The sequence below is a fragment of the Myotis myotis genome, unplaced genomic scaffold, assembly GCF_014108235.1.
Source record: "Myotis myotis isolate mMyoMyo1 unplaced genomic scaffold, mMyoMyo1.p scaffold_m19_p_2, whole genome shotgun sequence".
In the NCBI taxonomy this organism is placed as follows: domain Eukaryota; kingdom Metazoa; phylum Chordata; class Mammalia; order Chiroptera; family Vespertilionidae; genus Myotis; species Myotis myotis.
In genome coordinates, this window is record NW_023416324.1 from 203,032,837 (window position 1) to 203,049,995 (window position 17,159).

Genomic DNA, 17,159 nt, shown 5'->3' on the forward strand with positions numbered 1-17,159 from the left:
TGTTTGGGTCATAGAACTACACTGAGTGGTCCAAAAGTCTAGCATAAAATAGTAAGGCAATGATTGCTCCATCTTGTCTTCCTCTCCAGGCCCTGCCTTAAGTTTTGCACGTATAAAGGTTCTTTAAATGGCATAAGCCTTCCTGTAAAGAATCATTCTAGTAGTCAATGGAGATGGAACAGATAAAATCATTCTAGTCTCACCTGTGTGGGCACCTTATTGTTTAGCTTTTGCTAAGGGTGAATAGAGATTTTAGATAGAAATTTCAGAAATATTACCAATCAATCATCATTTACCCCATGTTTCAATTCCCATGGAATGGAATCAAATACCTCTTCAATGGTGCTGTGTAGTTCTTTTGGGCTTCCTGTGTTTTCACCTGTACATTCTGTGGGACAGAGAGCTAAGTACCTGTCCCTGGAAATGCAGGTGGATTGCAAACCAGACAAAGTTTTAGTTGCCAGCATCTCTCTCTCTCTCTCCTAGCTCATAATTTTACTTCTATCCAAGAACTTTCAGGTTCTAGCTTACCAGGATCCCAGTCTCAGATCTCCTTCTGGCATAATTTTCCCCCAGAGAAGATATTCAAACCCAATCTTCTGTCTCAGAGGTCTGGGCAAAAACTCTTGGTCGTTTGAGTCGCAGTGACATTTTCAACAGGACTGCAGTAGTTGATGGAAAAACAATTATATGGCTCTCCTCTAGCTTCAGGTGTCCCACCCACTTCATTTTTAGTTGTTTCAGAGTTTGACTTCCTTCCTGTGAGACAATATGTTAATTTAAAGAGGTTTTTTTACATATGTGTCCTTTTTTTTGGTAATACTTTAAGCAATAAATAAATAAATAAATAAATTGATTAATTAATTAATTAAAAAAAACAAAAACAAAAAAATATAAAGAGGTTTTTTTATAATGGCACATACAAGTTTTACATGTACTTAGCAGATTTATTTTTGTCTATGTAGATGACCCTATTGCTGAAAAGCTGAAGACATATTTTAAAGCACATATTTTAAAAATTATCAATTTTTGAATAGTGAAGAAATGCTTCTTTTTTTTCTGTTGGATTATAGTTTGTGTTGGTCACTCATCCTAAAGTTTAAGAGTTTTTTTCAAACATAATTATACGCATTGCCTTTAAGGCATTTGTTAGAAGATTTCGGTTTAATCTATGAAAAAACAGGTGCATGTGGTCACACACATTTCAGTGACTACTCTTTTGCCATCAGTAGATGAATGGATTAGAAAACTGTGGTACATCTACACAATGGAATACTATGCTGCTGTAAAAAAAAGGAATTCTTACCATTTGCAACAGCATGGATGGAACTGGAGAGCATTATGCTAAGTGAAATAAGCCAGTCAATGAAGGAAAAATACTACATGATCTCACTCATTCATGGATAATAAAGACCATTATAAACTTATGAACAAAAATAGATACAGAGGCAGAGCTGCCTCGAACACACTGTCAAACTGCAGCGGGAAGACCAGGGAGGGTCGGGGGGCAGGAGGGAGGAGGTAAGAGATCAACCGAAGGACTTGTATGCATGCATATAAGCATAACCAATGGACATAAGACACTGGGGGGTAGGGGAGGCCAGGGCATTGTCAAGGGCGGGGAGGAAAAAGGAGACATATGTAATACCTTTGTAAGACTTTAAGCAATAAAACAATTTAAAAAAATAAAAAATAAAATAGCTTTAGTTATTTATTCTAATTTACATAAGTTTAGTCAATGTTCAGTTAGTTCTTATTTCTCTAATTTATTATATACTCTTCATGTAACGACTTCTAATTGCTGATATCACCACCTAGAAATAAATATTAGCTCATGCTTGATTGCAATGCCATTTAGCAAGAAAATTTTAGCATACAAATTTCCTGTTAGTAGATTCTGATTCTAAATAACCCATTAATTAATTTCCTATGAATTTCACCTGCTCACTCTGCACCTGGTCCTAGGATTAGGGTGTAATTGAGACTTGGACATATTATTATATTCTTCTTTAACATTTAGCTGAAGCTTTCCTGATTATCCCAACAACTGATATGACACAAACTAATTTTCAAAATCTGGAGAGTTGTGAACAAATTAAGATATTAACTATGTATACTACTCAAGTATAAAATGTGAGTCATTCCGCCTTATAATTTTGAGGCAAAAAACATGTTTTTCAGGTATAGCAAGACGTTTTGGTTGGGAGGTTTACATGACATATTCATATCATTCAATACTTTGTAAGCATGTTCTAGACACCTCATTGGGCACAAATGAAGAGAAAATAATAATCTTGTAAAACAACTACTAATTTTTCAGCTTTCAAAGTAAAAATGAGCCGAAACTGGTTTGGCTCAGTGGATAGAGTGTCGGCCTGTGGACTGAAGGGTCCCAGGTTCAGTTCCGGTCATGGGCATGTACCTGGGTTGCGGGCGCATCCCCAGTGGGGGATGTGCAGGAGGCAGCTGATCGATGTTTCTCTCTCATCGATGTTTCTAGCTCTCTATCTCTCTCCCTTCCTCTCTGTAAAAAAACCAATAAAATATATTTTTAAAAAAAGTAAAAATGGAAAAAAAGTTAATAGTTTAAAATATCAAGTTCTTTTTAACAGAGCATGAAAACATTTCTCCTAAACAGCTTAATCTATTTCTTTTGATTTGTGAAAGGTTTAGCCAGTTAGACTCACACATCGAAAGAAGTCCTTTGAATCTCCACCAGAATGACTAGGTGTTCTGCTTTATTTGGATGTGAGGGTATAGTGGAATTACACTTTGTTTCTGAAAATAAAGGAGACAATTTTTCTTTGAAAATAATAGAATTTTTCTAAATGGAACTTTCATTTGAAACTTTTACTTTTTAAATTCTTGTGATTTTCACTTATTGAAGAATGAAATAGCTGAGTACAATTTGAAAATAGCTATACAGTTGGATTTTTTTTTTCAGTTCTTTCATTGTATAGCTCCACTAAACTGAGTGGTGCTTTGTTGGATATAAAATTATGTATAATTTAATCTATAGATGGTAATTTTAACATTATTATATTTAGTTTATAAACACTATAATTAAGGTCATGTACATGCTTTATTATTACATATAATTCCAAACTTTTAATCTAGGTTCCCATTTTAGTAAAAGTTCGATTTTAATTAAAAGCTGATGGAAAGATCAATTTCTATGGTAGAGAAAGCCATTTTCAGTTTTGTGGAGAAGTTGTGTTCAATAAGCATTTTTTCCAAAGATTGTTTTGAAGTATAGATTTGGGTTTATAAAATATATGCTCGTACCTGGTAGGTCAGCAAACTAATTTGGAATAGAAGCTTAATTTGAAAGAGTGAAGATTAATAGATCAAATATTAAGCAACTTTTTGGTGCACCCACAGAAATGTTACTTCCTAGTACCTTCCTTTGTCCTTAAAGGGTTGCCCTATACTCAGTGGTATCTGCAGTCCTCTTGAAATTAAGAATCTTCCCCACTTGAATACTCCAAAACTGCAAACTTGCTATTCTTTATGTAGATTTAGATTGAGGGTTCCACATCAATAATGAAAAATATATTGCATGTATGGAATTTCCTACCAACACCTCAGTTAGGAGAATCTAGTTATTTCTGTGTTCTAGTTTTTCATGATGCTCTCCCATTCCGCCTCAGCCCCACATTTTTTTTTTTAATGCAGCAGGGTTGTATCTGGCCTATAAAGAGTTCTTTCCCACTATTTGCATTGAAGAATCATTTAACTTTTAAATATGGATATTAATGCCCGTTAGTAGTAAAATGATTCTGACAATTTTTTTTTGGAATTTTCCTCTTTGTTTTGTTTTAGAATTTCTTAATCAAATGTTGGCTTTTTTGGATTAATTTTCCAGTTTTCAGGTCTTTTCTCTCTCAGTGTCTCTACTTCTATTTTTGTTCTAATTTAAATTTTCTTTCAACATTTATATTATAGCTTTTAGTTTATCTATTATTTTTAAAATTTCTAAATCCTTAATTCTCTGTCATTCCTTATTTCATGCATGCAGTGTGGCCTCATCTCTGGCATCATTGTAAAGATATCTGTTTTCAAAGTTGTTTTGTTCTCTGACTTTTTTTTTATCATTGTTATTTGTTTTATTTTTTATTATTCCCATAGGAAACTTACCTCAATTATTTGGTGATCCACATCTGGATTTGTATATTCCAAAGTGAGAAGAAAGCATCAGTAGATTCTGCTTGGAAAGACTAGACTTTTCAAGCACTGTGATCACGTGGGCTTCTAATGTCCCTATAGCAAAGTTCCAGGAAATGTCAGAGTTCTTTTTTGAGGCTGTTCAGTTACTATCAACACACCTGGCCGCCAGGGCTCTGTGGAAAAGCAGCTTGTATCAGAGGGTGTCAGATAATTCCCACATATTTCATCCAGTACATCCACTCCACACTTCCACATGGTAGAATTTCAACGTCTAAAGTCCTTGGTCCAACTTTCCTAGTTAGGAGACCTCCATCTAGTGTAGCAATGAGAGAGAAGAATGTGTCCTCCTTTAAGTATGAGAAGAGCACATGAGAGTACAATTATTCAGATGTGTAATGATCATCCGTTTTTTTTATTCCATCTTCTTACTCTTGAAATTCCTGAGATTTTCTTGAGTTCTACGGGGATAATCAGTTTATCTCTGCTTTTATTACAGACATTTATTATTTTCAAAGTAATATTATATGTTTATATTTTGGCTTTTAATTTTTTAAAGCATAGTCCATATTAAATTAAATTAATTTGTTAACATATTGATAATTACAATATTGACAATCATAGTTTTATAAAAATGAGCATATCAATGTTTCTTACTGAGTAATGATTAGTACTCATGATTAGCTATATTCTCTGGTGTGTTGTATGGCTTGTGGGGGAAAATATCTCACATTTATCTCAGAAACTCTAATTTAATGTGCACACTCAGTGGAAAATATAAATATAAATTTAAGCTTCAAAACATGGCAGTTTTTATCAATAAGAACAAGAATAACAAAGACCATTGCATATCGACACAATCTTAGGTTGCATATATTGTATAATATACAACTACAAGAAGAGATATTTAATAGATTGTGATGTGAGTGGTGCCAATTGAAATTATTCAATATGGCATCTCTTCCTATTGGTGAATATGTTTACAATGCATAAGAGGATCTATTGGTATTCAAAAAAATAATTCAATCATATCTCTTTTTGGAAACCTACTATTTGATATTCACCTTAAATTTTTATTATTCAAAAATCCACTAATTATGCAATAGATTTCAATTTATTCAATACTTCCTGGATTATTCATTAGTAATTGAGGCATACACTGGATATGTAAAGTGTTATGTCTATAAACACAGTATATAATGATATGATAAGGCAGATATCTTTTTGTTAATTTCTAAATTAGTTTTTATAATGAAAATATATAGGATTAAGCTTCCTTATATCTGAATTATAAAACTAAAAAAGAAAGTAAATAATTGTCAGTGGAAACATTTTATTAAAGATATTGCCTATAAATATCTCTCCGTGGTAATTCTTGAGTATGAAATAGTTTTTCTTTTGTTAGTACATTTAAAATACAGAGTAAAAACAATAAGAATGAGAATTATCATTTAACCAAAGTTATAATAAGCCCATACAAATATTTTTTCCGAGTCGTTTTGCTATATAATAATGTTACCTAAGTTGTTACCTTTCTAAATATGTGAAGAATTTTTGGTATTTGCATTATGGAGCTATTAAAATCATGAAAAAATGGTTGATTTTTATATTATTAATGGTTGTTTTGTGGAAAAATCTGTAGTTTTCCTGTAGTTTTCTAATAGTTGAAGGTTATTGTAACTTCATTTCACATTAAACTTTAAAGTTTTAATTCCAGTGTTTTTTTAAATCCATGCTATTTACAGTTAATTGAGTGAAACTGGATTTCCCTCTATCATATTAGTATATTTCACTTTTAGAAACAATGAAAAATCAACATTGTTTAAAGTTAGCCCTAAACTACTATAGATTTTTAAATCTTAATAAGTTCCAATGCCTTTTAAAAATATCTATAAGGAAAACTTTCTATGATTGCACTGTCCTAAGAAGAAATGTGCCTGCAGAAAAGTTGCTATCATTTCTAAATCACTAGATTTCACATGGAAAAGAGAAATGGATGTAAAAATCAGGCTGCCTTAAACATAAGTGCAGTAAACTCTTATGAATATCAAAGGAAGGGGAAAAACATAATCTGCACTAATTCCATATTTTCTGTGAAAGGAAATTTGTTCTAATTTGCATGAAGTGGAGAGAGTTCCATATGCTAAACGTCAAAACTAGAATGTCTTGGACTGTTTTCATGGTGCCCATAAAAAGAAGCAGAGCTAAATTTGAAATTTATATGTAATTTAAATCTTAATGAATTTAAACTGTGTAGATCGAAGTATACAGGAAACTAAGCTAAGAGAAAATTGAAATAAATCATAAGTAAAATTAGTTGTCTGCTGGAAGCTTCCCACATTATCTCAAGATGAAGACACAAATGCATGCATAATTCTGCACTCAGCCTGGTCTCTGCTACAATGATAAAGAAAGCTTCTGTACAAATATTTCTCTTAATTTTTCAATAAAACTAATGAGCTTTTTTGTATATCTATAATTTTTGCAGCAGAGGAATAAATGGCATAAGGAAATGAAATTAATTTATATAGGAAAGATGTTTTGTGACTAGTGAGAAAAGAAACATGAATATTTCATGAGTGTTTTATAGGAACTTAATTCACAAGGGGATGAAAATATTCACAGTTCCCAGAAACCTCAGAAAAATAGAGCGCATATTGCTGCTCACACATTCTCCTGGGCACCTGGACACTTTAATATTAAGTGTAGAAATGATCTTTGCTGGAATATAGATTATAAATTCTTCTTGATTAGAGCTAATGGAAACGTCTAGAATAACTATAGAAACATATGACCTCTAAGAGAATTTTGAAGTACTATTATGAGTTTTCTCATAAGGGAGGACTCATTAAATAAAAAAAAAAAAAACCTGAATTGCTTAGGAAACAAATATTTTTGATGGAACTGTACTATTTTTAAATCAAGGTTATGACATAGGGAGTATATTTCAAGTGAAAACCATTTAATTTTAAGGGATGGTAAGTAAGTACTTCCTGTGAAAAATGTCATGTCAGTTAAAACTCAGTTATTAGATTTTTTACATTAATTTATATGTATAGTTTATACTTACCATGGAAAAGAATAATAAAAAAACAATATAATAAAGAGAAAATTGATGAATGTTCAGAAATAATGAACTGTGATCTTTAACTGGTGCCACCAACACATTGTTTTAAGAAAAAAAACCATACAAATCACACATAATCATTTTATTAATTTTCTGTTAATCAAAATCTATAACTATATGAATATTTTATGAAGAACCTATTCATAAATGTTACTTATACCAAATTATATATCCTACAATTATATATATGGTTCATAAAGACCTCTAATGCACTTTTAAACAGGTGAGATTTTCTTTTGCAACTCATACAGTCTTGAAACTTAATACAATTTGTATAAAACTGGGAATTTAAATTTTCAAAAGTAAATGAAAGTAGAATTGGCTGGAGATGATCACATACATAAACTTAAGAAAACTGAAAGGCACTTTGCATTAGTAAAGGAATTATCCCTGGAGTTATTCTTCTGTTTGCAAAAAATAACTGGTGTCAAAATATTTAAAAGTTCTACATTATGAATAAAAAAGGTAAACACACACACACACACACACACACACACACACTTTTATTATTATTCAAGCTTGTTACAAACTCATGTAGAAGCAAGCCAGATTTTTTTTTTTTCAAATTAAACTTTTTTTTTTGCTTGTTTTGTTTAGAAAACAAAAGCTCGTCTTTGGTGAGAAATTTCAGGGACTTCACTGTATTTTCAGATCTATCTGAGGAGATTAACAGCAAGTGTAATTTTGAATGATTAGTTCTGCTCTAGCTAAGCTTTGACATTTCTCATAGCTGTCTAACATGTTTCACATATCTTGACAATTTGAACAACTTTTATGTAGGTGAGACAGCAATTCCATATCCAGGGAGTCCTTATCTCTTACACTGAATGTTCGGATAACCCCATGGAGAGATCCAAGGTTTAACGGAGCGAGGAAGAAAGCGTGACTACATTTAATCTCACGTTAGAATGTTGTTCAGTTTAATTAGTTTGCAAATATGTAATTTATTTTACTCCATGGGTCGCAAATATTCTGTACCTTCAGCTTCTCTTGACAACCTAAGGAAAGGGGTTTAAAATACATTGTCTGAACAAACAAAAACTTATTTGTTCAGCTTCCTTTAATAAAGTCTGATTCCATTCTTAAAGGGAAAATACAACTCCAATTTTTTCTCTCTGATATGAACATTTGCACACTTGTAAAATAATGTTTAATGGTCAGATCATCCTGACATTTTCAATTCTAATGTCATTATTTTAATCGAGTTCAATATCTGCTATATTTTTGCATTTATAGACAGGTTTCAAAATCATCAGTTGTGAAACTCAATTGTATTTAAATATATTTAAATTCATGAGGGAAATTATATTTTTATAGAACCTATCCCTGTTGCCATGTGAAAAAAAAATTCATGATTATTTATTATTTTCAGAAGAATTACATTATGATTTCCAAATCTTGCTAACTGCTCATACCTATAAAATCCCTTAATTTATGCCATTTATCCTTGGACAACTTTTAGTAGTTTATAATTTAGGTCTACTTTTACCTAGTGTTTGAGTTTCTAATAAATTATAGGGAATGAACCATCCCACACGCCAGTGGGTGGTCCTATCGTTCTATTATATGGGCACAAGTGGGAAAGAAAGTCTTCTATTAACTAGGTTTATAATTTAAGGTACGACTATTATAGAGTACACAGCCTTCATGTTTCAAGTGTGGTTTGCTTTTAGTCCGTACCTTGGGTATTCAAACCCCCTCTGCTTGGTAATAAGCCAGTAAATTATGGATGCTTTAATGTATAAAGCCTCTCAGTTAAAAAGGCAAGTCAAATTACCCATCTAGGCTTTACCTCCCCTAAATCTTTTTTTCTTCCCCCCTCTTAAGTTGGTCTCAATTTATGGACTTCTTTCTGTTTCACGTAATAATCTTCATGTTCATACAATGTTAATAAGTCCCACAATAAGGGTTATTGTACCCAAACCTCTAGAGTTAGTACCGAAAAACCAAACGTACTTCTTCTTGTGTATAAACTTTGGAAAACTTCCATCAGTAGGTTGACTTTCATGCCACTCCCCTAGGATTTTGACGGTTCTCAGCCTCCCCGCATCCGCTTTAGTTTGAGTGCTGTAGCCCAGCGCTGTAAGACCAGTGCAGACATCAGTAGATTCTTTTTGGCTCGCTCCTCCACAAACCACTCTGCTGTGAGACTCAGTCAGTAAATGGGCAGAGTCTTGACACTGAGATCAGAAAAATATAAGGACTCGTGGGTGGAAATGAGTGCTGAATTGATTATAGTGAAATGAATTGCTTTTCCCTTGGCAAGAGGTAGGAGGCACTCAAAGCCCCCCCAGGATCCCTGTGAAATGTTAGAGAAGGGGGCTTGCTGGCAATCTGAGCCAGAAAGAGCTTTTAGTAGAAATTCAAGTAAAATGTGGAGTTGTCGTTTTAGTGTGTGTGTGTGTGTGTGTGTGTGTGTGTGTGTGTGTGTGTGTGTTTTCGGGGGTGGTATTGTTGTTTTACTTGTTTAATCTAAATAATAACCTCACTTTCTCCTGACTCGATATGTTCTGATACTTTGATTGTTCTATTGTTTATCCATTTGAATCTGAAAAGATAAAGTGTGATCTGCACACTTCTGATTTATGAATAATTGTATTTACAATTAAAATTGTTTGCTTTAAATTCGATTGTTTTTCTTGCCTAATTGTATCAAGACACACAATTGACTATCAGCATTACTAACTCCATAATCTGAAAATAATGGTAGCAGCTGCATCTTTTTTTTTTTTTTAATATATTTTATTGATTTTTCACAGAGAGGAAGGGAGAGAGATAGAGAGTTAGAAACATCGATGAGAGAGAAACATCGATCAGCTGCCTCCTGCACATCTCCCACTGGGGATGTGCCCGCAACCCAGGTACATGCCCCTGACCGGAATCGAACCCGGGACCCTTCAGTCCGCAGGCCGACGCTCCATCCACCGAGCCAAACCGGTTCTGGCATCAGCTGCATCTTTACATCATAGAAATACAGAGGCACATCATATACCAAAGTTGTCCGCAGCAGTTAAAGCATCCACAGCAATCTCTCATACAGCATACTCTCTGTGTAGATTATCTTTGTAAATGTTAACATTTATAAGTACATATCACTAAGACTAGTTTTTGCAGGTAAATATACAGTATGTTATCCTTTAATGTAAAGTCAAAGATGAGTAATGCATTAACTCTGCATTACCTCACCATCTGCAGATAATGTTCCCGTTTGTGTAGTAGTTGAATTCAAACCTTGTTTCCCCCATTTATCCTTCCAGCTTCTAATCAGTTGGATTTCCCGCCAATTAGTGCTTTTCCAGTTTTCCTCCCTTAACTCTGATACTATGTGTTTTCATCTGAGGCTTTCATAAGGCAATGCACTCTCAAAAGCAAGTTCATTTGTTTTTACACTAAGGCACAAAAACTGAGGAATACAAATGTAAATTTTGTCAATTGGTAATTTACGATTTCTGCAGATTTTAGAACATAACCTTGTACTAATATGTACTAGGTTAAATAAACCCTGATTAATATCTGGACTATATATTTTTATTAGTACTATTTATATGGTATATATAATAAAATACAGCATGTACATATCATATATATATACATATATATATATAGTTCATATATATTAAATTCTGACTTTTAGACAAATAAACACCTAAGAAATATATCTACTAACTTCATTTTCTATACTTGAATAAGTAAGTCAATGAATAATACATAATTATAAGGAAAAAGCTAAACACATGTCAGGATAATGAATACTGGGGAAAAGAATGGAACAAAAGAAACTATCAAAACAAATTCAGGCCCTAGCCAGTATAGCTCAGTGGATAGATCGTTGGCCTACAGACGAAAGGGTCTCAGGTTCAAATCCAATCAAGGGCGCATACCGTGGTTGCAAGCTCCTACCAAGCTTGGGCTCTGGTCAGGGTGCAACAGAAGCCAACCAATCAATGTGTTTTGCTCATCTGATATTACTCTGTCTTTCCCTCTCTCTCTTCCACTCTCTCTAAAAATCAATGGAAAAATCTCAGGTAAGGACTCAAAAAAACAAAAACACAAATTCAGTATGTTTGTCCCTATAGAACAGAATGAAAAATATTATTTAGTGAATGTATATGGAAATGTAATTAATTATTGGAAATATGTTCATAAGTTATTGGAATTTTATTGAATGTATACAATATTCGTTCATGGTTCATGTAAAAAAAAATCCTACAAATATGACCCTCGTAACCTATAGTTTAATATATTATTTTATGATTTATATGTCTTCTTTATGAATTGATCATTTGACTTGGAGTGATTAGGTAAATCAGGAATGACTTTCTTTTTTTTGTTTGTCAAGGTACAGCCATTTCCACTGGTTAATTTTTACTCTGTTAGCAAAAGGATTAAGGATAGAGGCAACTATAGAGTTTTGTTAACTTCCTAGAGGAATTTGTAAAGATGTAATATTTTGAAATCTGCAATCATATACCAAATTACCAAATTCTCTAGTAAATTAAAGGGGTTGACATGACCCAGTAGAGGTTTCTAATAACCTTTAGATTCTTGCAATTTGTCAGATTATTTCTTCCTCTTTGGGTCATGTTTAATCCAGGTCTGGTACAGTGTAAAGAGGAAATTCAGAGAGAAAATACAAAAGATGATAACCTACAAACTAGCATTAAAAATAATTTGATTTGAGGTTATTGAATAAATGGTTTCCTTTTGCTGTTGAGTCCACCTGTGCCACTTCCTGGGCATGATTGAAACACCTTATAGGTGGGGCCAGAGTTCTGTCTATTGAATTGCAATTTGCCATTACATTCTACAGAAAATCAATTTAGAGTAGACAAAATATTTGGGAGGCATACACTAAAATGGCTTCTTTAAAGCATTCTATTTGTTGAATATTAAAAAGGTGGAAGAAGGGATTTTACTTTCTACGTTTTTAGTATAAGCATCGCAAAAGAAACTACGAATTTCCTTATTTGAAAGTTACGGCATTGAGTTAGAAAGCTAAAATCGAGGTGAAGAAGAGGACTGTTCACAAATCGTTTTCCCCTAAGGCCTACTTCTATCTTTTCCAGGTATTCCATGGAAAGATTTACAGAGAAATTTTTCATTCAGCTTTGCCATCAGTTGATTTGTTTACTTATGAAAATGCATTAATCATCGGCATATCCATTATTTTCTTCTTCTAGCAATGGTTGTTTTGAGCAACCTGGAACCAAATACAACTTATGAAATCAGGGTGGCAGCTGTGAATGGAAAAGGGCAAGGAGACTACAGTAAAATAGAAATCTTCCAAACATTACCAGTTCGTAAGTACTCCTCTCTGTTTTGCTCACTGTGGCCGGGATTTTAAAATGCTGGGAGTCCTTTCAACACTTGGGAAAAGTGAATGATGTCTCTGTTGAAACAGCTGGAGGATATGGTGGCATCTCAGATTTATAAAATTAACTCTGCTCTGGAGCAGGGCAAAGAGAAAAAGATGCACCGCAATATATACAGTACAGTTCTCTCAGGAATTGTCCCGATCAGAAGTTGTCCTACTTCTTTAGAGTCTGATTAGTGACATTGTAGTGCTCAGACTATACTCTGTTAGGGAGGAGAAAAGTGTGTGTAACATGCCCATATTCTGTTCTTTTAATGAAGCATAACTATTACCTTTATCCCATAAATTACATAGGCCCTACGTGTGAGAAAGATGCACCATTAAATTAATCCATTATAATGGTGACTGCAGAGAATAACTGTTGTAGCTTTGCTCTCTTTACTAAACACATCTTTGACTTTATATTAAAATACTGTATGCTTACCTGCAAAAACTAATCCTCGTGATATTTACTTATAAGTCAACTAAGTTTATATGAAGTTAAGAGAAATTTAAAATGGCTTATATTTCCTTTCTGTTGAATAAGTTGTTTAAAAATTGAGTGTGACTAAATAAATGTTGTTATAACATTTATGCATAAGCCTGTCTACTATATATGTGTATCAAGACGGTCAAGTTCACCACATAAATTATATCATCCCAATATGTGACCAATTATTTTCTGTCTGTCTAAAAATTGGTTAAATGTCTTCCCTTTTCTCCATTTCCAATGCCAGTGTTGTTTTTAGTTTCTCATTTTTTTCACCAGCAGGACTGCAAATACATCTTGCTTCCTATTACTATCTCGAGGTGAAAATGAGTCTAGAGTAACTGAACAAAAATGTAAAGATACCTGTCTCTGTTCTACTTGTAATCTTCAACAACACTGCCCTTCACCTTCCCACTTTCCACCCACACCAACCTTTGCCTGCCTGCCATCCTCACACCCTTCTCTCAACTGCCATAGTGCTTTATGCATTAGCAGTTTTAACTAAAGATTACATCCTGTCTTGACTTCTCTTCTTTTGATACTGTCCAGGGTCACTGCACATCCGCATTCAATGAAAGCGTGATCATTTATAGCTTACTAAGATCTTGGCTAACCATTCCAACCTTTATTTTCCTCTTCATTTAGGGACACTTACTTTTATTCATTCATAGAACCCCTATATAAGTGTTTCACCATAACACATCTCTCTACTATTCTTTCCTTTGTCCCCCTTTCCTTTTTAAATGACAACATTTCTAATCTCTTTGTGTATTTTTGTTAACTTTCAAATCTCTGCCCTAGACAGTGAGCATGTTGAGGGTAAGGGCATTGTTGTTGTTGTTTTCATTTTGTTTTTAAATAACAAATATGTATTTAAATGGTTTCTCAACATTTTTTGAAGTTTAAATGATACAATATATTCAAAGTACTTAATATGTCATAATTACTGTTATTTTTATTATTATTTATACTAGTGGCCTGGTGCACAAAATTCGTGCATGGGGGAGGGGTGTTCCTCAGCCCGGCCTGCACCCTCTCCAATCTGGGACCCCTCGAAGGATGTCCTACTGCTGGTTTACAGGGATCGGGCCTAAACCGGCAGTCAGACATCCCTCTCAAAATCTGAGACTGCTGGCTCCTAATGGCTCACCTGCCTGCTTGCCTGCCTGCCTGCCTGATTGCCCCTAACCACTCTGCCTGCCGGCCTGCTCGCCCCCAACTGCCCCCCCGCTGGCCTGCTCACTCCAAACTGCCCCCCCACAATTCTGATCACCTCCAACTGACCCCTATTGATGGCCTGCTTGCCCCCAACTGGTCCCCCTGCTGGTCTGCTTACCCCCAACAGCCCCACCCCCCACCAGCCTGATCACCCACAACTGCCCTCCCCTCTTTGCCTCTAACGGCCTCTACCTCGGCCCCGCCACCATGGCTTTGTCCAGAAGAACGTCCAGAAGGTCTCCTTGAAGGTCTCCCTATCTAATTAGCATATTACCCTTTTATTAATATAGATAGAGGCCTGGTGCACAGGTAATGGTTGGCTGGGTTGCCCTGAAGGGTGTCCTGTATCAGGGTGGGGGTTCCCTTGGGGCATGGGGCGACCTGGGCGAGGGGCCTCTGGTGATTTGAAGGCTGGCCACACCCCTATGGGGTGAGGGTCCCCATATTGATTTTACAGAGGAAGGGAGAGGAAGAGAGAGAGAGAGAAAAATCAATGGTGAGAGAGAATCATTGATTGGCTACCTTCTGCATGTCCCACTGGGGATTAAGCCTGCAACCTGGGCATGTGCCCTGACCTGCAATTGAATCATGGCCTCCTGGTTCACATGTCAATATTGAACCACTAAGCTACACTGGCTGGGCAGAAACTATTAGTTTAATTTCTCCCTAATGCAGTTTATACTTGTTTTGAACATGGGTTGTTTTTTTTTTCAAAGGAAGTAGCAATTGTAATGTAGTCATAAACTTGTCATACATTTTTAAATTATATGTTTTAAAATATTTGTTACCATAATACAATTTCTGCTTTATAATTATCTCAAAATGCTATTATTAAAAGTAATAGTATTACAAATATATTAAATAAACTAGTACTATACAACCTGTAAATTATAAAATTCAATTAAAAATGATACAAAACCACCCAAGTATACCATGATTTTATACTATTTAGATTTTCCCATAATCTCTTATACAAGTCTTTTTAAAAATCATTGCACTCATTTTTACAGAAGTTTTATTCATTTATCAAAAAAACCCATTGCGTTGTTTTAGATCATGTCATATCATGATATCTGCATGCTAATTTAATTAGCTTTCATGAACAATAACTCTACAGTTCCTCAGTTTACTTTGTTTCTATATGGTTGTACTATAGGAGGCTATTGTCTTACTTATTTGTGTGCCGATACACCCAATGGTCATATTACTTTAATGACCTGCTTTCTCACAGATAAACTGAACACCCGCTTCAGGTTATACACACCATGTTAGATATAAAGAAATTGCTGGGGGGAAAAACACCTGTTTCCCAAGTTTGGAGACATACAATCTTCTACTCCATTCTGCTCAGTTTGTCTGTCTGGGCATTCCTTGCAGTAAAGCAGATATGACAGGTTTGGGGAATTTGGCAACCTGAAGTGTGCCCTCTACTAGTTGTTTAGTATTTACACATTCATGTTCACACCCACATCCGTAAGGAATGGGAGGAAACAGAGGCAGAAGAAACAAGTGCACACTCAGCAGATAATCCCAATTCCAATTTGCCAAGCAGCCATATCATTCTTCACATAAAAAACTCTTACACTTCTATGGGTTCCTGTTCATAGTCAAAATACTGCAAGCATGTGCATTATATAGCATCCCCATATGAAGAATGACATTATAAGTGTATTCATAACTCTAGATTAGAAAAAAACATATTGAAATACAGGTCTTTAGATTGGATAATACAAAATTTCTTTATTTACAATTTTATCGAACTATAAAAAATAATGCTCATGAAAGCAGTTAATTAATTGTTAAGGCATTACCTCTCCAGGTAGGGATATATACTATATAGTTTGATGCCTTTATATGTTTATATTAATAACTATAAAATATTTACAAACAAAATTTGCATGAATAAAATAAATGGGATTATACATTGTTCGTAAGAGAAATCATGTTTCCACACTTGTGCAGTATTATCCTCAGAGCATTTTTACATAAATGTAAACAATATATTTGGTCCTGAGCTTTCACAATTTGGGCATAATACCTCTAGATTTATGAATGTTGCTGTTTCTTGGATAGGGAGAAAGAGGATCAGAAGTTATATCACAACAAAGGGCAAGTAGCAAATGTTAAGTCCAGGAATATTATATATTTTGATTATATGACATTCTTATTTTTATTAAAATGCAGTTTCCCTAGGTATCTGAGGTGTGTGCAAATATCAAGAATGTTGTCTTGCTTATTTAGGTGAGCCAAGTCCTCCATCCATACATGGGCAGCCAAGCAGTGGGAAGAGCTTTAAACTCAGTATCACCAAACAGGATGACGGAGGGGCCCCTATTTTGGAATACATTGTGAAGTATAGAAGTGTAAGTACCCCACTTATTGTCATGTTGTACAAAGTGTTTTCAAACTGCATTAAATTTGTACTGAGTTCACAGTGGTATCAGGAGTGAATGTATATTCAGTAACAGTGATAAAATGGTACTCATAGGAATTTCAATGGCAATTGTTTATTGCTTAAATTCATCATTATCGGTTACAAAACATTTGCTTTTTTTGTTGTTGTTGTTGTTGTTAAACTCTAAGCATAGGCCATCAAAATAACCCGATGACTTTCACCTTGTGATTTTTACATATTTCTGAATTGAGACACCATTTTCCCTGTTTTTTATTTTTATTTTTTTCTGACAAGTGGCAGAATATTTTCACCCTCCATTCTGGCTGATATGAGTAACTTCAGGCTAATTATAGACAAGATTATTAGTAAATCATACTTAAATAAATCACGTCAATCAGAATTTAACAAAGAA

General features: G+C 34.2%; 1 protein-coding gene across 1 annotated transcript in view; it reads left to right on the forward strand.

The window, feature by feature from the left end:
- NCAM2 (neural cell adhesion molecule 2) overlaps positions 1–17,159 on the forward strand; it is a 427,198-nt gene that overhangs the window by 364,588 nt on the left and 45,451 nt on the right. Inside the window, exons 13-14 of the mRNA XM_036352515.1 lie at positions 12,472–12,591; positions 16,594–16,715. Of these exons, the coding sequence (XP_036208408.1) occupies positions 12,472–12,591; positions 16,594–16,715 (242 nt within the window). The remainder of the gene's footprint in view (positions 1–12,471; positions 12,592–16,593; positions 16,716–17,159) is intronic.